Below are 21948 nucleotides of genomic sequence, written 5' to 3'. Positions count from 1 at the left end.
TTAATTTATGGAGAGATATTAAGTTATGGAGAGATAAATCTCTCCAAAATTAGCCCAATACACCATCATTGTCTGAGAAGACAATTCGGTAACCAAAACACTCCTTAAAATAAGCAGGTATTACCACGTTAAAAGAAAGGAGAGTACAAATTTGTTTGCGTTTTGCCAGTTCCGCAATATCTAATCTTCGTACTGAGGACATATTTCCTGATTTAAATGACCCACTTAGACCCCGACTCCCCCGCTTAGCTTCCTTGGCAATTCCTAAATATTCACCTATCCATACCGTTACTGAGAGGTCCCGGAAAAGTGTTATCCACTTTATTTTGGTGCATTTAAATAATCCCTGAACTATGATCTGTACCAAAATTAACTCCTCTGTCCCTTATTTTAGTTGTTGTGTATGCTCACAATAATCACTATAATCATGCGTCATTTTTTTTTCTCTCTTTATCTTTGTAACTTTTATTTTCCCTTCTGTGATAATTCTTTATGCTAAATTTCTTTTTTGACCTTTAATTTTAAATCTTTTTACCTTTAATCGTATTCCTTTCTTTAATTGTAAATATTTCTTTTGACAGCTAATTTGGCTTGATTTTAAGTGTGTTTTTTTTTTAATTTTATGTATTTGACCTTGAATACGATTTCGGCAATGTTTTTCTTCTTGACTGTGATTTTCTTTTATCCCCCACCTCTTCTTCTTCCATTTTTCTGTTTCCATTCTAGCCATTTGTTGAATTCTTATCGACCATTTTCATGGTTGATTGGTGTTTCTTTTCTTGCTGTATTATTTGTTTCTTTGTTTTTCTTTTTCTATTTCTTTTTGACATATGAAGCCAATTCGGCTCTATTAGAGCTTGTGATAGCCTTTGGGAAATAAATATTATCTTATCTAACACGTCCAGTTCATACTCTCAAGGAAATACGAAATAAAAGCTAGAAACGTGCTACTTTACTCCCACTTTTGGTATCAGACATATCTTAATTCTTGAGATGCTAGGAGCATGTGTGTTTGTCATTTAAACATTTTTTAACATTTCCTGGAAAACATCTTGCAATTTGTAAGTTTTTAATTGAGCAACAAGACAGGATATTTATTATTTACAGTTTTTGTGTTTCTTGAAAAGATAGAAAGATCACACTTTTCTGCACTGGGTAGCCGAAGAACATCGTTGGGTAAATTTTATCTTTGTGGGCAATACTTTCTTTAAGATTCAACTATAACTCATATAAAGAACCTAAGAAAAGGAATGAGAAAAAATTTGCATATTACTCTATACTATATAGCCTCTAATATTTACCAAAATAGGACAATATTCCTCTGAAACACTTTTAACAAATGAAAGCACTTGACAATTAATCAAGTGCCTATTTCAGACTACGGAGCAAAAGCGATCAGAATGAGGATTTTGTAAATACTTTACATTAGAAGTTTGGTGCGTGATCGTTATCGGCTATTGAAATCGCTGAATACATAACGTGTATGAACAATGAAACAGCACAATTTTTCGTTTACAAAATTCGTTGTAACTTTTCAAGAGAAAGAAATTATAATGAAAAGCTTGAAGTACTTTTTTGCATTTTCACTTTTACTCATTCAGTAAATAAATTTGCATATTCAAAGTTTACATTCAACTCTTACATAGATCTTAATATTTATTGTCTGAAAGTCGTTTGTAAGGTGATTGCGTTATTTACCGATTTCGATGCAAAACAATTTTTGGGAATCTGAACTCTGAAGTGGTCTTTCGATAAGCCGGAAAGCAGTCGCATCTGAAAAGCGATGATTTACCTCCTGTCCCCTCTAAAGGGCGTATCAGAAATCTTCAAACTTCAGAGATAATTCCCAAAAACCCTTTGCTAAATTGTTCAATAAGTCTTTTTAACACATCATCTTTAATTTAGTGTTTCCTTAGGTTTTTTTTTTATTTTTTGAACCAACTGTTTTCTTTTTTAGTACAATGAAGATATATATCCTGAAATGTATAGAAGGACTTCAGATAAAATTAAAGGCTCCAATAACGATACTCCTGAGCCTTTCAGGATTGCGAGGATTCTAAAGATTATTTCATCGAAAACTGGTATCAGGGTTCGAGTTGCAAAATTTTATAGACCAGAGAACACACATCGTGGCAAGGAAAAGGCTTACCAATCGGATATAAATCTTCTTTTTTGGTCTGATGAAGGTGCGTATTGCTTCTACTCTCAATTCTCTCTACTAATAAGGCAGCCTCACTTTCTTTGCAAGTTTGGGTCCGTTTTCAGCCGCGAAACATGAAATCCCATATTAAAATAATGGCTATCGGGAGCATGGTTACCACTCGAAAAGAATTAATGGTACTAATCAGAACTGCTGAAAACAACTACTTTAAAAAGTGCTACCTGTCGAAAATATTAGCGCTTGTTGTGCTTGGCGCAACGTGCACGTGATTACGCAAATCTCTTTGGTTTTTCACAAAGCAAGACCATTTTATTTTGTTCTGCGGGTTTTGAACTATGTAACTCATCTTTATCTCTCCTATGCTATTGGAAATCGGTCAAATGCTATCAAATCATTATTTTGAAATGGCCAGACGATGTCATTTCTGAATCAAGCTAGTCGCATGTTCAAATAATGCGAACCTAACACAAATAAAGATACGTCCGTTTTGGGTACTATATGATTATCAGTTATCCAGTTTTTTTAAACAGCTTTTAGCCAGTTGAAAGAAACTATTGCCTGATTGGGGAAAGGAAGTTTTTGTTTGTTTCCTCTTCAGAGGGCCAGGAAGATTTTGTAGCTGCTAGGACCCAACAATTTTGGCTACAGAATTTTATTTCAGGTAAAAAATAAAGGTATTAACTCAGTTGACACTCAATAATAGTCTTTCAGCTGTAAAGACAACGGTAAGCATGATCACAGAAAAACATTTGGGAGCTATGAAACAAGACAGCTAACTTCCATTTGCTTTGCTTCTGATCAGCTCTGCAGGTACATTCTCGGGGCTCAGAGTTTGACATTCCACTTATACAGTATTGCTGAAGTGCTGCTGTGAGGCAAAGCCATGATACCCTTTATGAACGCAGTTAATCAGTAAAAGTGAAAACCTGAATGGTATCCTTGACGATGAACACGGAGTTCTAGTTCTTGAGAAGTGTCATTTTTCCTTCACCCAGCTTTTTTTTAACACTGGCAGCCACTTCCATCCTCTTTTAAGGACCTCAATTTTCATCCTGTTGAAGCAGTCCCTGAATATGCGGAAAAGAGAGATAATACAAGAAACGGGACCAGATAAAGCAGTTTGTAGTGACGACAAGTCAGACATCCGAAGTACCGGGTGTTTACTCTTCACTCTTCGCTCCATTTCGAGCACAAATTGATATAAAGTGTAAGTTATTTGTCGCACCTAGGCGCCTTTCCTGAAGTTTCCGATTTTCTATTTGATCAATTTTAAAGGGGTCAAATTCGTCTTGAAGTTTCACATGTTTGAGAAATCGAGTTCAAAGACTGGACAGATGTCCAAAAGCTTGTCTTTGACAAAATCCGTCGTTAATTCACCACTCGCACTTCAAGATGTGCAATTGAACTCATTTGCTTGAAAATATTTTGCTAGTGGGTCACATCCTATTCAGAAATACATTCGAAGTTTTTGCCTGCTCTCATATTGTGAATTAGACTGTACGATTCTTAAAGCGCTTAATTGTGGGTAAAAAATTAAGCAAAATATTAACGACGATAATATTGTTTAGAATTGATTTGAAAAAACTATTAAGGAACTGTTATTTTAGAATAAAAAGCACTGCTTTCATCAATTAGGATTAAAACGGTACTACTGACACAGAAAATATTAATTTTATCAAAAACTAAAAGTACTATTTTTGTACTACCCGTGGCAACCCTGATTGGAGAGCAACGTTGGTCATCTTGATATACACGTAGTGAAAAAAAATCCTTTTTCTAAAATTCTTAGCGTCAAAACAAATGGCTAAAATAGTTCAAAACTATAATTACGGCGTTGTCTATGGGGGATTCCACCTGAGCCGCAAACCCATAAAATTACTGGGAGGAGCTGGAGGGTTTGAATATTTATTCCCTACAATGAAAAACACCCTTGCTTAAGCTAATTTACTTTTTTCAGGAGAATCGATACAAGTGCTTTTTTTTGGATCAATCTGTATTCGGCAGAAAATTATTATGACGAATCTTTCTGAACATGTAAATATTTTTAAACAATTGATAAACCCTCATTTCTAGCTTAAACTCGTCTCTTTTCTAAAATTTTAACGTAAATAGTAACAACTAATGCTAACTTGATATTTAGAGAAGTTGTTTATGCCTTTGATCCATGAAAATGAGAAATTTAGAAGAGTCAATCTTATGTAGTTTTCAAATCATTATTTTCTGATATAAAAACTTTTTAGTCATATAATATAGATAGTATGTACCACGGTTCTAGGCGAATGCCCCACCGGTGAAGACCCCCCGGAAAATACCCCACCCCCTAAAATACCCCTCCCGTAAACTCCCCCCCCCCAAAAAAAAAAAATACTCACCGTGGAAAATAAGGCTTTTCAAATTTGAGAGTTTTGTTTGAGTTTTATTTTTTCAATTTCCGTAGGAGGATGGAATTTTGGTACTTTTATATTATGCGCCACTCACTCAAGTTTACGCTGTGTAAAACTCGAGCACACCGTTTTTTTTGTTAGTTTCTTCGTTACTTTAGAAATGAATTTGCGCTATAGATTTGCACATTAGGGAAGCGGGGAGGGGTAAAGTATAGTGGGTCTGCATACAAAATGTGTTTGGTACAATTATTCTGCATATTAGATAGATAGACAAATAAGTGTATTTTAAAGCTAAACATACGGCCGTGAACACAGTAAAATAACATAAATGAATATAGTTAACGAGGGGGTGGGGGTGGGGTTAAGCCCCCCAAAAATGCCCTCCCCCACGAAAAATACCCCTCCCCCTCCTTCGGAAAGTACCCCCGCGGAAAATACCCCCTCCTTGGAAAATACCCCCCCCCCCCGTGGAAAATAAGGTTTCTAAATTTGAAACTTATATTTCAGTTTTTTATAGTTTTGGTGAAAAGTGCTAAGGAACGGGAAAAAGAGAAATTTACACACCAGAACTGTCTTAAAAACTTAGAAAAAAAGACACAAATCCATTTGTGTTGAAAAGGCTTTCATGTGATTTTCTGCAATTTTTGGCTGTAGCGGGTGCCACATTAAAAAAAAAATGAAGAACACAAACAATTTAGGCAAACAATCATCAATATTAAGCTAAAACACATGGCACCAAAAAGTTTAAGAAGGTTTGGCTATCCTATGAAAAGATAGTTGGCTTTGAGAAGCAACACATTCTAAATCGTTTAAGTTTTTACAGACAAAAGCGTTGTCAAATTCTACGAGTTTGTTTTCGTAGTTTCGAAGTTTAAAACATCCACTAATCACCATTGACAAATAAATAAAGCCAAAAACTAGCATAAATTTATAAAAGATAACTTAGTCAAACTCAAAACGAGAAAAAATTAAAAGGAGTATGGCTGACAGAACCCATATGTCCTTCAGACAAGAAAATAATTTGCACTTTACTTAAAAAAAACGTGTATTGTCAGTTTGATATACATATTGTGATATCTATTCCTTATAGTCTTAATACTTCTTTATTTGTTGAAGTAAAAAAAGTGAAAACATTTCAGATGAATTTATGTTTTCAGTAAAGTGCAAATTACTTTCTGGCTTGAGGAGGTATGGGGGTTGTCAGCCCTGCTCATGCTAATTGTTGCTATTTTGAATTTGAACAGGTTATTTTTTGTTATCTCTGTTCGTTTTGGTTTCTATCTATCTAATATGCAGAATAATTGTACCAAACACATTTTGCATGCATTCCCGTTATGCATACCCCCCCCCCCCGTAATATGCAAATCTATAGCACAAATTTATTTCTAAAGTAACGAAGAAACTAACAAAAAAAAACGGTGTGTTCTCGAATTTTCCACAGCGTAAACTAGAGTGAGTGGCGCATAATACACAATTACCAAAATTCCATCCCCCTACGGAAAGTAGAAAAATAAAGCTCTAATAAAATTCTCAAATTTGGAAAGCCTAATTTCCACGGGGGGTATTTGTTTTTATTTTTATTTTTTAGGGGGGGGGTATTCTCTGTGGGGGTGGGGACATTTTCAGTGGGGGGGGGGGGTAAACGCCGGCCACCATGTACCACATACGGTACATTTTATTGATATTGTCTGAAAGTGATATTTTCACTTTCAGACATTAGGAATGAATAAGTAGAGAAAAATAAGGATTAAAAAATGTCCCTTTTCCACCGCATGGCGATAAGCTGCTAAATCGAAGAGAATTATATATTTTTGTGAATGACCATATCAAAGGAGCAGAATGTGTATGTTTCACAAATATTTTCAATTTTTATTTGAGAAGTGTTTATATTTTCCCTCTGACCCATTTGCCTTTGCGACAAGCCTACTGCTTTGACTCGTTCTCAAAGGACTAGATAGCTGCATCGTTGGATTCATTAATTTCAGGTTTATCCATTGACCGAGCCAGCAATTATGATATAACTTATAGATATTTATGAAATAAATTTTGATTTAGGATAAACTATAATAATGAAATAAATTATGATTAGGCAAGAACTAAATTTGCTCATAAAATAGGAACATTTTCCAGTTTTCTCGTGTTTCTGACACATTTTTCCCTTGTTTTTTTTTTCAATTCAAAAAGGAAATGTACCGTAAATTTCGACGCAGACTCTGCAAATGGATGAAGACTGCAAAACATTGCTGTCATATGTTGGAATATTAAAACCTGGGACTGCAGAAAATTAACAACCTACACAAACCTGCACAGAGGACATAAATAATGTTGCGTAGGTAGGACAGCGTTTGTTTTGATGGGGCAGTGCTCTCATCTAAGAGGGGTCCTGTAACAGAGACTAATTTTTAACGAAGAATTTTATTTCAAGAAATGCGAATGGAATTTTGCATCGTAGTTAAAATGCTTAGAGCCAAAATAAGGCTAGTACTTGCGATATATTCAACTGACACGGAAATTAAATAATCAAAACAAAAATCCGATGAAGATAAAGAGCTACGTTAAATCTTGAAACAAGCACAAATTTCTTTGTGTATAAGAAACCTACTGCACTGACCTTTACGCTAAAGTTTAACTTCTACTTTCCTGAAAGCATTTGGAATGCAACACATATAGCCAGTTGGAAATTGCTTATGTTTTACTTGCCGCCTGCTTTTCAAACCGTTTGAAGTGAAAATTGTATTGTTAAAAAAAAGTTTCAACTATTTAACCGTTTTGCTCTCGAAGCATTGAGATAAGAAAGTCAAAGTTTATGGTAAATAATTGGGGGTTGAGGGGCCTCGAGTCCCTATTTTATATAGGATCTTTTCTTTTTTTTATTGTGATATTTGTTTAAAACATTGCTTTCTATCATTTGAGGAAATCTTTTTTCATATTCAAGTTTTGTTCGTTTCTAATGTCACATTCAGACTAATCCTAAATAACAGGGGACCTGCCACGCCCCTTAACCTCCTGATCATTGCGTTAAAGTTCAGCGTTATCGTAACAATGTTTCAGTTTTGATAACTACTGGCGCTGAAATAAGGGAATTGTGTGATCCCTTCAATACTCTCATACTTAGTTCTAAATGGCCGGGGATTGGGGGGGGATAAATCCCTACATCCTATTGATCTGAATTATGTCTCAGGCAAAATCCGACAATCTGACCTAAAATGCCATTTTGAAGCCTTTAGACACCTTCCTCCCACAAAAGAGTCCACTGGCCTTCTCATTTACAGTTTGTGCGTAACTATGCAGTGCTGTACATTATAAATGAAGCATGAAATGAATAAACTCATCGAGAAGAATGTTACAGATAATTTGCTATCTTACCTGTTCATTTTGTATCGACTCCACGTGTGTTTCAGAATCGATTCTCCATCACGCAGTAATATTGTCTCTTAAACTGGGAGTTTGTAAAACTGGCTTTACGATAGGTATAAGCTGATAGGCTACCTGACAGTTCCTGTCGTATAGTATTTTCGCCTTATTCAGACCAAAATTTTCTTTAGTGGCATAAAATGGCAGAGCTAATGCACTTATCTGTGGCTCAATCTCTCCGGTTGCGTAGAAAGAGCAATAGAACTGTAAGTTTCTACTCAAGTGATTTCTCTCGTGATATCCTATGACCACTCACTTAATGCGATCAGTCCTGGAAAAAATGCTCTTCATTGTCAGGGAAAACACAGAATCTATTTGATTTTTTTTTTTTTTACAGGGCCTTGAAACCTCTGTTCGTTGGTTATCACACGTATTGAATTTTATCGTAGTATTTTCGGGGAGATTACATTTATTTTTGGATGTTTGCCCCCCAGTTTCTTATGCCAATACTTCTTTATAGGTAATTTTCAGCTTAATTAATTTTAAACACAGGGAATCACTATAAACAGTACATTCCGTTGATTTATACATTGTAATTATCAAAATCTCTCTCTCTCCCTCTCTCTCTCTCTCCCTCTCTCTCTCTGTCTCCCTCTCTCTCTCTCTCTCTCTCTCTCTCTCTCTCTCTCTCTCCCTCTCTCTCTCCCTCTCTCTCTCTCTTTCTCCCTCTCTCTCCCTCTATCTCTCTCTCTCCCTCTCTCTCTCCCTCTCTCCCTCTTCCCCTCTTCCACTCTCCTCGTCCTTCTCTTTCTTGGCATTACTCTTGTTGTTTATTTTTCAAGACGGTACTCTCTGTTTTCAGAAGCAACAGTATCGTGGGAAAAAGTAGCTGGGCAGTGTTACGTTGTCTTCAGTGAAGGACTCGACTTACCTGTAGAAAAGTGGTCTTCTCTTGGTCCATTCAGATTTCACTTCAATCAAGCTTACAATTCAAAGACTAAAGAATTCTGTGATGTCCCAGAAGAAGTCCTCAGTTCCAAAAATCTGGTAAATTATAATTTTTTTTTTTTTACGAAGTTTAATGATATTTGATGTCTACTTTTGATATATTTATTTAAATGGAACAACAATTTACATACAAAATCAATATGATTCACCCAAAACCAAACGATTGACGTGGGGCAAATCAGGTAAATAAAAAACACAAACTTATACCATCATTTAAATTCACTATGATAAGAAAGAAAGAAAAAAAAGAAACAATACTACGGGACAGTAACTACATACCGTGTCCATACTGTGGGTTCACACTCACCAACCAACAAATAATTACTACTTAATTTAAATCTTTAATCAAATCTCCTCCAAAACAAACAAAACTAAAATTCATATTTACTAAATAATTTTTGGTCTAGTTTTTCTTTTAAATCACTAAAATTTTCTATCTTCTTCATTTTGTTTTCCAAATTATTCCATAATTTTATACCCTTCATAACAAAAGAAAACGTGGACCTGTCTGCCACTATAGGTGGAGTATAATAATCATTCCTACCCCTAGTGTTGGGGTTATGTATACTCCATCTGCTTTAAAACATACCATTAAAACACTCTGGCAGCAGGTTCACATTATGCTTATACATTAACACTAATATATAAAAATATTGAAGACATACCGCCGCTAATATCCTAAGGCACTTATAAACTTCTTGGACCGATTCTCTTTCTGATTTATCTGATAATACTCTAATAGGTTTGTTTTGAATAATCCGCACAGAAAAAAATGTTCCTAAACATACAAAAGAACAATACAAAATGTAAGGATGGATTAACGGATATAAAAATAAATATTTTTCTTTTGCAGCCTTTGCTTTAATGTTTATTAATTTTTATTTCAAGAAATTCAAAGCTTTTGATTTTTGTAAACAACGTTTGTAGCTTCTTGTAATCCTATATTGAAAGAATTTTTGTAGTTTTGCTTTTTAATTTTTAGATGAAGAGTAAAGGAAAAGGGAGTGCTGTCAAATCAAAGGTTAAGAGCAAACCTCAGAATCTACCGACGTTTGAAACATATGCCTCAATTGATAAGCCACTAAGGGCTCTTGATCTCTTTGCTGGGTGTGGGGGTAAGTTATTGTTATTGTTTTGCGTTAAATTTAATGATTGTGAAAAAACTGTTTTCCTGCCTTAGCAAGTTGAAGAGATAAGCACTTGGACAAGCTTTAGACTTTAGCCACCTTTCCAAACACCTAGTACTAACAATATACCCTTACAAAGTCAGCCAAAGAGAAGGATCCGTGGATGTGCAAGATTGTAGTGAGTAATTATAGGCCATCAGAAACACAAGGTTTAGACCTCACCCACCTTTCCAAACACCTAGTACGAACAATAAACCTTTACAAAGTCAGCCAAAAAGAAGGATCCATGGATGTGCAATATTGTAGTGAGTAATTATAGGCCATCAGTACCACAAGGTTTAGACCTTACCCACCTTTCCAAACGCCTAGTACAAACAATATACCTTCACAAAGTCAGCCAAAAAGAAGGATCTGTGGATGTGCAAGATTGTAGTGAGTAATTATAGGCCATCATAAACACAAAGTTTAGACCTTGCCCACCTTTCCAAACACCTAGTACAATCAATACACCCATACACAGTCAACCAAAAAGAAGGATCCATTGATGTGCAAGATTGTAGTGAGTAATTATAGGCCATCACAAACATAAGGTTTAGACCTTACCCACCTTTCCAAACACCTAGTACTAACAATACACTTATACGCAGTCAATCAAAAAGAAGGATCCATGGATGTGCAAGATTGTAGTGAGTAATTATAGGCCATCACAACCACAAGGTTTAGACCTTACCCATCTTTCCAAACACCTAGTACAAACAATAAACCCATACACAGTCAACCAAAAAGAAGGATCCATGGATGTGCAAGATTGTAGTGAGTAATTATAGGCCATCACAACCACAAGGTTTAGACCTTACCCACCTTTCCAAACACCTAGTACTAACAATATACCCTTACAAAGTCAACCAAAAAGAAGGATCCATGGATGTGCAAGAGTGTAGTGAGTAATTATAGGCCATCACAATCACAAGGTTTAGACCTCGCCCACCTTTCCAAACACCTAGTACTAACAATATACCCTTACAAAGTCAGCCAAAGAGGAGGATCCGTGGATGTGCAATATTGTAGTGAGTAATTATAGGCCATCAGAACCACAAGGTTTAGACCTTACCCACCTTTCCAAACACCTAGTACAAACAATATACCCATACAAAGTCAGCCAAAGAGTAGGATCCATGGATGTGCAAGATTGTAGTGAGTAATTATAGGCCATCACTAACACAAGGTTTAGACCTCACCCACCTTTCAAAACACCTAGTACTAACAATATATCAAGACAAAGTCAGCCAAAAAGAAGGATCCATGGATGTGCAAGATTGTAGTGAGTAATTATAGGCCATCTTAAACACAATGTTTAGACCTTACCCACCTTTCCAAACACCTAGTACAAACAATACACCCATATAAAGTCACCCAAAAAGAAGGATCCATGGATGTGCAAGATTGTAGTGAGTAATTATAGGCCATCACTACCACAAGGTTTAGACCTTACCCACCTTTCCAAACACCTAGTACTAACAATATATCCATACAAAGTCAGCCAAAAAGAAGGATCCATCTATGTGCAAGATTGTAGTGAGTAATTATAGGCCATCATAAACTCGAGAAAAAAGCACTTCAAATCAAATAAATTATTCCAAAGTGATCAGCGTCAATGAGGGCTTATCAGCGATACACAGTAGTCTTCGTGGGTTATGGTGCTATAATTTCCTGACCCAGGCATAGATGTGCTTTCACCATAAGATGGTAAATATGGTATCCTTTGATAAGTGAACCTTGTAACATATGTTTTAATATATTTACCAAGAATTTCAGTAAAATACATGTACTTATTAACGCTGTTTACCCCCTAAAAATATTGCTGGAATGTAACCTTGTTTTCTAACATGAACTAAGCTGATGTTAATGACGCAAAATTGTAATTTTTTTTCCCTCTTCGTCTTTTTTTCTTTTTGGCAAGAGCTTTTCTTTTGAAAATCTTCAAATTAGGCGCATAGTGGTACCCCTACCATAAGATGGTAAACATGTTATCTTTTGGATAAGTATACCTTTCGAATGCATGTATATTAATATAATTATCAAGAATTTCAGTGAAATTCCCCCAAAGAATTTTTTTGGAATACAATCTTGTTTTTAAAACGAACTGAGCTGATGTTGATGACGCAAAAATGCCACATTTGTTTTTTTTTTCGGGAGGGGGAGGAGCTTTTTTTAACAGTCCTAATTTTACTTTTTACGGCCCCTCACTTGATAAATCCTGGAAGGGGATATTCAAAGCTGGCACGAGCTTTTATTAATACGACTTCAACAACTATATTGGTGTCTTGCGATTTTGATCATGGCTGAATAGTTGCAATTGATTGTAAGCAGTATTTGAAACTAATTGTGCTTAACACATGCTATATTCTATAAAAAAAAGAAGAAAAAAAACAGCCCGACACTTGCCTATTAATTAAACAGTTTAGTATCTCTTCATATTATTAATGACGACAATAATAGTAATTTCTATTTTACTTGCTACACAAAATAGTGAAAAGTAGCGGAACAGTAAAGGAAAAAAGGAAAAGAAACAAACAACAAAAAGACAAACAAAAGCAACAAAGAATACTTAAAATCAAGTCAAATTGCATAAATAGAAGCAAAAAAGAAAGCTACCGATGAACGAAGAAATCAAAGTAAAGAGGGACTCTCGTTAGTCATTGGCTTTCTAAGTTGATAGGAGCTGCTCGAGTCTTTTTTTTTCTTACAGCTATAGATGCATTGTCTTAGCTGGTGACACAATTTTGCACTTTACTTGTTTAATAGTTTTCAATAACGAAAAAAAAATACCAAACTTAAGTGACACCTACGTTTTTGTTCTCTTTTTAGGTTTTTCCGAAGGTCTACACGAAAGTGGCGCTGCGAGTTGTGATTGGGCCATTGAATTTGAAGAACCAGCAGCAAGGGCTTTTAAACTAAACAACCCACAAGCGGAAGTATTCATTGAGGATTGTAATGAACTCCTAAAATTGGCAATTGAAGTATGACATTTTTTTTTTTTTTTGTAGTGTGAGATTTAACAATGTTTTATTTAGCAGGTTTCATTGAATATTGGGCATTATGTGAAGGGGAGGGTCCCATGGAAATGTACAGTACTTCATACTAAAAAGTTGTAAAAGTCCGCACATGTATTTCGAGCTAAAATATCTTTTGAGTCCCGAAAAACATCTCCACTCTTCTCCCTTTTCTGCTAATATGTGTGCTTTTATGCTCTTATCTTCTTCAAAAATAGTCGCTACCAGTTTTTCACTCCACCTCTATCAGTTGGGTGGAGGGGAGGGGGGATACGTTCTAACCTCAAGTTCTAATTTTTTTTATTTATTGTCTGTTTATTTACTTTGGTGTTGGTGTCTGTTTATTTAATTTTTAGTTGCCTTTATTATTTGCCAGTTGTAGCACTACTCATGTTCTTATCCTTTCTACTTTTTAAGTGAAACACAACTTGGTCAGAACTCTAACTTAATTATACTTTTAGGTTCTGGTTGTACTTTTTTTTCGAATAGGTTCAGGGTTTCCTTAGGCCATACATATAAGCATTGATAGGGCCATACAAAACCTTATCTTTCATGGATTTCATTCCCATCGCCGTAAACCACAAATATTAGGTGTGGTCGTCCCACCTATCCTCTCAAAATTATGGAAATTTTGTGCAATCATTTTTGGATTTTGAATGGCACACATGACACAATATAGTTGAACGACAAAAAAAGACCTTATCTTTTGGACTCCTCCCTCAAATAAAAATATTGGGACTGATCCTGATGCAGAGACACGTAAGTTGGAATTTATTCTGAAGGGAGGGGTAAATTGTAAAGAAGAACTACAACACAGGTGAATTTTGTAGGGCTGATTGTGGTAATTGCGTAAATTATGATATCTTTACCTCTTCCTGTTTCCAAGTTTTGTTTACTGATCTTTAAATAGGAATTACATGAAATTCTCTCCAAACTACTACAAGCAGGTAAGTTAAATTAAAAAGAGTTCTTTTTTATAATTTGTCTGTCGATGGGGATGCAAGTTTGGCTATGCTCGGATAGCTGACAGGACAGATAGCTGACGGCACCACACTTCTGTGGTAGAGTCACCATCCAAGCTTGCAGGGGTCTTCGACCTTGATTCCATACGATGGCAGAGTTTTACAGCAAATTTCCTTTATTTATTTTTTTCGCCACATGTGCGTCTATTAGTTTAATATATTTTGGGATCAGCTGTACTTGTCGGCTGTGTGGCACTTGGTACTGATAAATCGCTTATGCTTTCATGATCTCTTTTTATAAAAAAAAAAAAAAAAAAAAAAAAAAACATTATCCAAGGTCCAAGGCTGAGAATAACAATAACAATACACTGTTCAATGGCAGTGTCAAACTACTGATCAATAAGGTCAAAACTGGTTTTATTCGATGGTTTGAACGAGAAGTGGCGGGAAATGTGGTGAAATGTTATGTGTACGCCCATGACTGGAATGTAATGTTTCTGGCATATTTGCACTGTTCAATTGCAGGTAAAAATACACTGTTGACTTTCAGGGTAAAACCACTAATCAAAAAGGTCAAAAGTTGCCACAACCAGGGGAAGTGGACCTTCTTTGTGGTGGTCCACCGTGTCAAGGCTTCAGTGGAATGAATCGTTTCAATTCCCGCCAATATTCAGCTTTCAAGGTATGTATGGCCATTGTCTATCTAATCAAATATAGTTCTTAATTTTTGCTCCATTTCTTTCTTGAAATAAATAGAATACTTGTTTTTCTGTTTGTTTCCGGTTTTGTAAGTGGTATCACTAATATGGTGCTAAAAGAATTATTCAGACACCATATAAGAATTGCATTGCCATAGACATTGTGTTCAATCCAATTCTTTTTTTTTTCTTATTTAATATTAACAAATTAAAACTCAGTTGAAGATAAGTAGTTCAAGCTTTTCCCAGAAAACTGCACAGCCTGGTCGCAGTGCTTTAAGCTTTTTTTCGAAGCAAAGTAGGCTGCTTTTGCATTCCCAAAGTTCATTGCATATGAATGCTCATTTAGCCATTAATGTCTAGGAATAATCAACCTATCATAATTTGGTTGTGAGCAAGCTAATCTGTTTGCTATTTGAAGGGGCTGTGCCCTCCTCAACGCCTCGCTCTTTACGCTAAAGTTTGACTTTCTCACAACTCTTTTTTTCAAACAATAAAAACTTTAGCGTAAAGAGCGAGGCATTGAGGAGGGCACAGCCCCTTTCATATACGGATTAATTTCTGTTCGTTTTAAGTTTTAATGTCGCTCCTTACTTTCAGTTTAAAATTTTTTTTTTTATTTAAAGGCTGCGAAAGCTCGGGGTTTGGGGGGCGGCAGCCCCCCAACTGTACCTTCTAATCCCTGTACGTTTTAAGGTTTGAACTTGTGACTCAGCCTCTTTAACTCTTTAGAAAACGTAGTTTTTTTCAAATAATTTTATTTAAAGGCTGCGAAAGCGGGGGGTTGGGGGGGGGGCGGCAGTCCCCCAACTGTACCTTCTAATCCCTGTACGTTTTAAGGATCGAACTTGTGACTCAGCCTCTTTAACTCTTTAGAAAACGTAGTTTTTTTCAAATAATTTCTGCACGTTTTTGTACAGTTTATTACTTATTATTGCTTGACTAACTGTTTGATGATTGTGTATTATTCTTTTCTTTCTCGACAGGGTGTTTTAAGGGTCGACCTTGTAACTCAGCCTCTTTAACTCTTTAGAAAACGTAATTTTTTTTCAAATAATTTAAAAAATAAACTGAGTTTCTTTTTTAAACTTTAAATTCAGTATATAAAAAATTTGCTCTGACAGTGAATCGAACCCGGATCTTCCGCCTGACAGTCAGGAGTATCAACCGCTGTACTAAAGAGACACAATTGTAATTGTATTTTTAGTATGTTAAATTTATTTTTGACGCAAGCAAATCCCCACAAAACTTGATATTTGGGTATGGAAAACAGGGAAGGAGTGATCAGATTGAGCTGAAATTTCGAGGATAAGCTCCCAGGCCCCAGGAAAGCTTATCCTCTAAATTTCAGCCCGATCAGACAACGTTAAAGGGGGTCTGTGGTGGGAAAAATTAACATGGGCTATTACAGGAAAACAAGGTTTTTCGTAAATGTAAATTTGGGGAATAATTTTTTCGGTCTGAAAATATCAAAAGGCCCTAAGAGGTCGAATTCTGCTTCGAATGAGTCCTCATTCACCCGGATCAGTTGCCAACTGTGGCTTGTAGGCGTCTATAACAAAAAAAAAGAGAAATGAACTTTAAGTGGCTATATTTGGTTTTTGGAAAACAGGGAAGGAGTGATCGGATTGAGCTGAAATTTCGAGGATAAGCTCCCGGGCCCTAGGAAAGCTTGAGCTCTAAATTTCAGCCCAATCGGACAACGTTAAAGGGGGACTGTGGTGGGAGGGTCGAAACTTTCGGCCCAGTTTACCCGATGAAGATAAAGTCGGAGGATGATGAAATTTTGCACATTTCTTAGTTTAAGCTTGGGCTACAAAATGCGATCACCGCCGTCTCTCTGCGACCTCTAGGACCTGAAAACGCTTAACATTGTGGTGGGTCGCCTCTTTATAGAGGCACAAGTGTGCCTCCTTGATGCAAATTTTTTGCAATGTTTTGATGCAAATTCTTGCAATGATGCAAATGCAGTTTGGTCCTCGTTATCATTGACGTAAAAATATTGCATAAAAATAGTCTACGTTAGTGAAATTATCAGAGTAATAATTTCTTATTCTTATCCTTGCTCTAACCTGTTTTATAATCAACCCTAGTTGGTCCGAAGTAATGATGGGTGGAAATTCATGACTAGCTAAGAATACTTGTCAACAGGGCTTAAGCAACAGTGGTTTATTATTGCATTTTCCAAGCAGCGCTTTTAGTCTATCTGGATTGTTCAGACGAACGCTTTCTATAGAAGCTTGCAAATCAAAAAAGTTTGTACACTGGGGGAAAAAAAAAATATCAAAAGTTGGGAAAAGGAGAGTGGGAGAATTTTATAATTGTTGTTGTTTCCTAGGGTAGTCGAGTTAATTAATTAAACTTGTTTGGGGTTTTATTTCTTTTCCTTTAATGGAAACTGCAAGATGACGGGCTTTTCATGAGAATAAAGTAGTGAAGTTGTGAGTAGTGAAGATTCTAGAGATCATATTGATGACACCAATCACTGGTGATGGGAGAAAAAGAATTAAATAGCATAATTTAGGTAATGATCAATAGTGGTAATGTTTAATGTTGCTCCGTTATTATTAATTTTTTTTTCTTCTGTAGAACTCGTTAATCGTAACATACTTGTCGTACTGTGAATTCTACCGGCCCAAATATTGCATATTAGAAAACGTTAGGAACTTTGTTTCCTTTAAACGCTCTATGGTACTAAAATTGACGATTCGATGCTTAGTAAAAATGGGATATCAATGTGCTGTAGGAATTCTTCAAGCTGGCAACTATGGCGTCCCCCAAACACGAAGACGGTAAGGCATCGATTCATTTTCCTCCCATTAAATTTGTTTACTTTTAAGTCTTCATAGGCATATTCAACACATTTTCTCAAATACTCCTTAAGAAAAGGAATAGAAATGGAGCGATTTTATCATAGTTTAAAGCGAGCTCGTCCTAAAGTAATGAAAAGTTTTAAAATGCAGTTATTAAAACCTAATCAGTGAAAAAAATTTTTATTTGTTGCTGATTCAGGAATAATAACTATTACTTGTATTAGGCTTAATAGTAAAATGTTATTCTGAAAATGAATTTACGGGACTTTTAGAAAATATCCTGAAACCCCTCAAAAATTGGGTTAAATTAGAATCCTCATTGTAGAAAACCCCCTTACACTAGAATTACAACCCCTCCCCTTCAGCAACAACGAAAATTACTTTTTTGTATGGGAAGCACTAATGTGTCTTATTTTGCCGCTAGTGGGGCACGGGAACATCATAAGGAGCTCTTTAAATGTTTATTTAAAAGTTAATTTTTATATTTACGTGATTTTTATCATTTGGACTATATCACTCCATCAGAAAGTGCCACATGACATCCAAAAACGACACTTTGGGTGGCATTTGTGGGGTTCAATGGCTGGGAAGCATGAAAAGGGTAACATTTTTATATAAATGGTCTAAAACCCTTACCTTAGATTTATAATCCTCCTTCTTGTATATTCCCCCTCCCAGCCCCCTCTATATTTTTTATAAATCTGCTGCTGATTAACAGAACTAGCAGGCTACATCACAGAGAGCTGTTTAAGGTCTTATTTAAAAGCTAATTTTATGTCTACGTGCTTTTTATAAATTCGTCTTAATAACGCCGTCGCAAAGTACTATATGGCACCTAAAATCGTCTAGTTTGGTCTCATATGTGGAGTAGAAAAGCTAGAAAGCATGGAAAGGGTACTGTCATAATCGGTGTTGTTGAAAACGTTAAACCGGAATTTTACAGTCCCTCTTGTATGCTATCCCTCTCGTCCTCCTAGGCCTAGTAAGTTTCATAGGCCATCGGCTGATTAGCATAAGTTGCAGGCTACGCAGCATCGTGGAGAGAATTTTAAGAGTTATGCTCTTAAAATTCCTATTCACCGCGACTATGTGATATACTTAACACTGTGATATAATGTTTCCTCAACAGGATTGACCTAGAAAGCCAATTATTATGGGTTATGGCCTAGAATTTGTTTGTTAAATGTATTTGTGAGTATTTGTAATTTAAGTGCAAAGTATTAATAAAACCGATCTGAATTGAATTGAACTGTATTAAAGCAGGTTGAGAAAGTGATCCATTCTTGATCCGAACCTCAGCTGGAGAAGACACGCTGATGCGGTTGCGTGTAAGGTAGCGTGTGCCCTTGGGATTTTAAGACGTTTTCAAAATTTTCTACCTTCTCATATTTTAGTTCTTTTATATTACTCTTTGATTGCACCGTATATAAATTATGGATGCATGATTTGGGCTAGTAATTTTACGTGCAATTTTAAACGAGTACAGATTCAGCAAAATAAAGCAGTGAGGTTAATGGGTAAGTATGATACAGGAATACAGGGCCTATTCATGAGCTGGAAACTTCACAAGTCGCTGGCTGGACGCTGGTCTTCTTCGTTATTCGTCAAGAGAAATAGAAATCTGGTAGAAATGAAATGGCTGTTGTATTTCAGAACCCTTGCATACTAGTTGAAATATCTAACAGCTATTTATTATTACGTCAGCTGTATTAAAAGGTCGTCTGTGTGACTTCAATCTCTTTTTATCGATTATTTTAAAGGTAATTATAATTTAGAAATGATGAAATATTACCTAAAATTAAATTATATTAGTTCTGTGAGCTGTTAAAGACAGAAAGAGCTGCAAGCAGGATTGACATATGACAAAGAAGACAAAAAAATAACAGTAGTGAAAAAGAGGGTAATGTCAGCCAGTGGACAGAAAAGAAACGAAAATGACAGAAGCATATATTTTGTCAGGAACTTCTGACCAGCCATCTTTGGGGCTAAAAAAAAGAAGGAAAACTAATTTTTTGAATTAAATCTAACAGAGCAGAAGAAATACTGAATCAAACAAACCAAAAAACCAAGCTAGATTAAATGAAATACTATTCACCGACTAGATTGGGCAGAATTATCTGTACTTGTTTATTAGCCAGAACACACTCAATTTTTTGACCTGAATGTAAGCTCTTGATTCTATCTGTGTTCTTTTTGTAAAGTTGTCTCGATACCTCAGTCATAAAGTGCCAAATGACACTAAAAATGGCATTTTTGGTTCAGTTTCAAAAGTAGAAGTGCTGGGAATCTACATGGTCTAAAATCAATAATTACAAGTTTATAAGCTTACTTTTTAGCGCTTCCCCTCTCAGCCTTTTAGCTATCTAGTAAAGAGCAAACCTTATCCCATTGTAACCCTAAGTTTAAAAATGTTCTTCAAAAAAGAAAACCTCTTTAGTGAAAAAAGTCACCGGTTAAACCTAATTCCTGAACGGTAACTATTATTTTGATTAATTTTAATAATATAAGTTTATAACGAAAAAGATGCATGGCAATTTCAAAAAAAGAGCCCCAACCGTTCGAAAATGCTTCAGCCTTGAGGGCTTGCGATTGTTTCTTCTTCGTTGTCTCTGGTTCAACTTAACCTTGAATTGAATTGATAGCAAAAAGATAATAAATTCTTGTGTCTTGTTTGGACTTCACTTTCCGACTCGCGAATTAAGGCTGCAGTTGTAGTTCGCAGGTATTAATTCTTGGCATTTTTACTCGCTTCTTTTTTTGTGCTTTACACCGTTTTTGCCAAGTGATTTCAGTTGTTATAAATTTTTGGAGTCCAAAAAGTAAAAGTAACAAATTGTACTTTCTTGTGAGAAGCTAAAAAAAAAATTGGAAGCAATCCGGCTCAGAAATTGCAATAATAATGACATGGGCTTGTAAATTATATTAACTATATGTCTAAAATTCGTTTTATGTCCCTCAGTTTTCTGAAATCTCTATATATTTCATATAGGACAGTATTTTATAAGCTATGGTATTTTTCTTATCTTCAATTTCTCAGAAATACCGAGATTAATATACTTCTTGGATTCCTCGTTTGACAAAATTCCAGATTCTACTATGGAGAGTTTAAGAGGGTATGAAGTAAAATATGTATATTTTTGAATATTTGTACATAATGTGCTATATAAACGAAAATCATGTGACTTCTTTAATTTCATCCCCTTGACACTAAAATCTTTGTGTAAGGTTTGTTGTGCATATATTTAAAACCTTAAAGCGAAAAAAAAATTCATTTGGGAAAGCAAAGCTTTTCTGATAGAAATAGATATATACTATAAGGACAACAAAGATTATTGCTTCACGACTTGTGCATCATATATCTGCAATATTTGGTCAAATGAACTTACTGTGAATATTTCCGTAAATTTGTAGATTTCTGGAACTCTCTCTTTCTCTGTCTTTCTCTCTCTCTCTCTCTCTCTCTCTCTCTCTCTCTATCTATATCTCTCTATCGCTCTCTCTATCTATCTCTCTCTATCTTTCTCTATCTCTATTTTTTTCTCTCTCTCTATCACTCTCAATCTATCTATCTCTCGATCACTATCTATATATATCTATCTCTCTCTCTCTCCCCTCTCTCTCCCTCCCCCCTCTCTCTCTTTCTTTATTTATTTCTTTCATCTTCTTTCTTCTCTTTGGTAGATAAAGTCGTACAAGTATTAAAGTAAATGTAGAGCAAGTCATGTCAAATTTTATATTGAAGCTAAATTAGACTCCTCAATCAGTGTAATAATTTTATCTCACTTAGTATTTTTAAACATTAATTTTTTATTTTTTATGACAGGGTGATAATCATGGCTGCAGCTCCTGGTTACGTTTTGCCTATGTTCCCTGAGCCTACCCATGTATTCTCCTCTAAGGCTTGTCAACTCACATTCATTGTTGACGACAAAAAGGTAAGTATTGACTCAGTAAGAATTTGTCTTTGACTTCAAGTAAGTCCCATATCTTTTCGAAATTTGAATCATCTCTAATGTGCTCGTAATTCTATCAGTATATTGTGGTTGTCATTATTACTCATTCTGTTGACATGCTCATAAGTCTGGAGCGGGGGGGGGGAGAGAAATAGATACATTACTGTCCCGTGCTTCTGTTTTGTTCTATACTTCTGACACGCTCATACGTCTGAAGCGGAGAAGACTAAAAGAGAAAAAGAAAGGTTACTCTCCCATACTTTTGTTTCCGAAAACGTCTTTGAATTTCTTTGGCTTATTGTTATGCCAATATTTTCGTGAGCCAATCATATTTTCTCTTTTCTAGAGGAAAATTGCCCAGCCTTTTAAAACTGGGGTTAACTCATGATGAGGGGCACATTTAGACAAAGAAGGAAATACAATTTCTCGAGAAAA

The 21948-nt window shown here is 35.5% G+C and overlaps 1 protein-coding gene across 2 annotated transcripts in view; it reads left to right on the top strand.

Annotated features, from left to right (window-relative positions):
• Positions 1-21948, top strand: part of LOC148955498 (DNA (cytosine-5)-methyltransferase PliMCI-like) — a 115085-nt gene that overhangs the window by 56463 nt on the left and 36674 nt on the right. For both annotated transcript variants that reach the window (XM_089102464.1, XM_089102466.1), the window contains 7 exons: positions 1958-2186; positions 8762-8946; positions 9890-10022; positions 12903-13054; positions 14600-14731; positions 17337-17539; positions 21384-21495. In XM_089102464.1, coding sequence (XP_088958590.1) covers positions 1958-2186; positions 8762-8946; positions 9890-10022; positions 12903-13054; positions 14600-14731; positions 17337-17539; positions 21384-21495 — 1146 coding nt within the window. The remainder of the gene's footprint in view (positions 1-1957; positions 2187-8761; positions 8947-9889; positions 10023-12902; positions 13055-14599; positions 14732-17336; positions 17540-21383; positions 21496-21948) is intronic.

Source organism: Artemia sp. Qi Xiang Cuo, chromosome 2 (genome assembly GCF_049724085.1).
Source record: "Artemia sp. Qi Xiang Cuo chromosome 2, ASM4972408v1, whole genome shotgun sequence".
NCBI classification, from domain to species: Eukaryota; Metazoa; Arthropoda; class Branchiopoda; order Anostraca; family Artemiidae; genus Artemia; species Artemia sp. Qi Xiang Cuo.
Note: the sequence above shows the minus strand (reverse complement) of the source record. Positions and strands in the feature narration are given on the sequence as shown.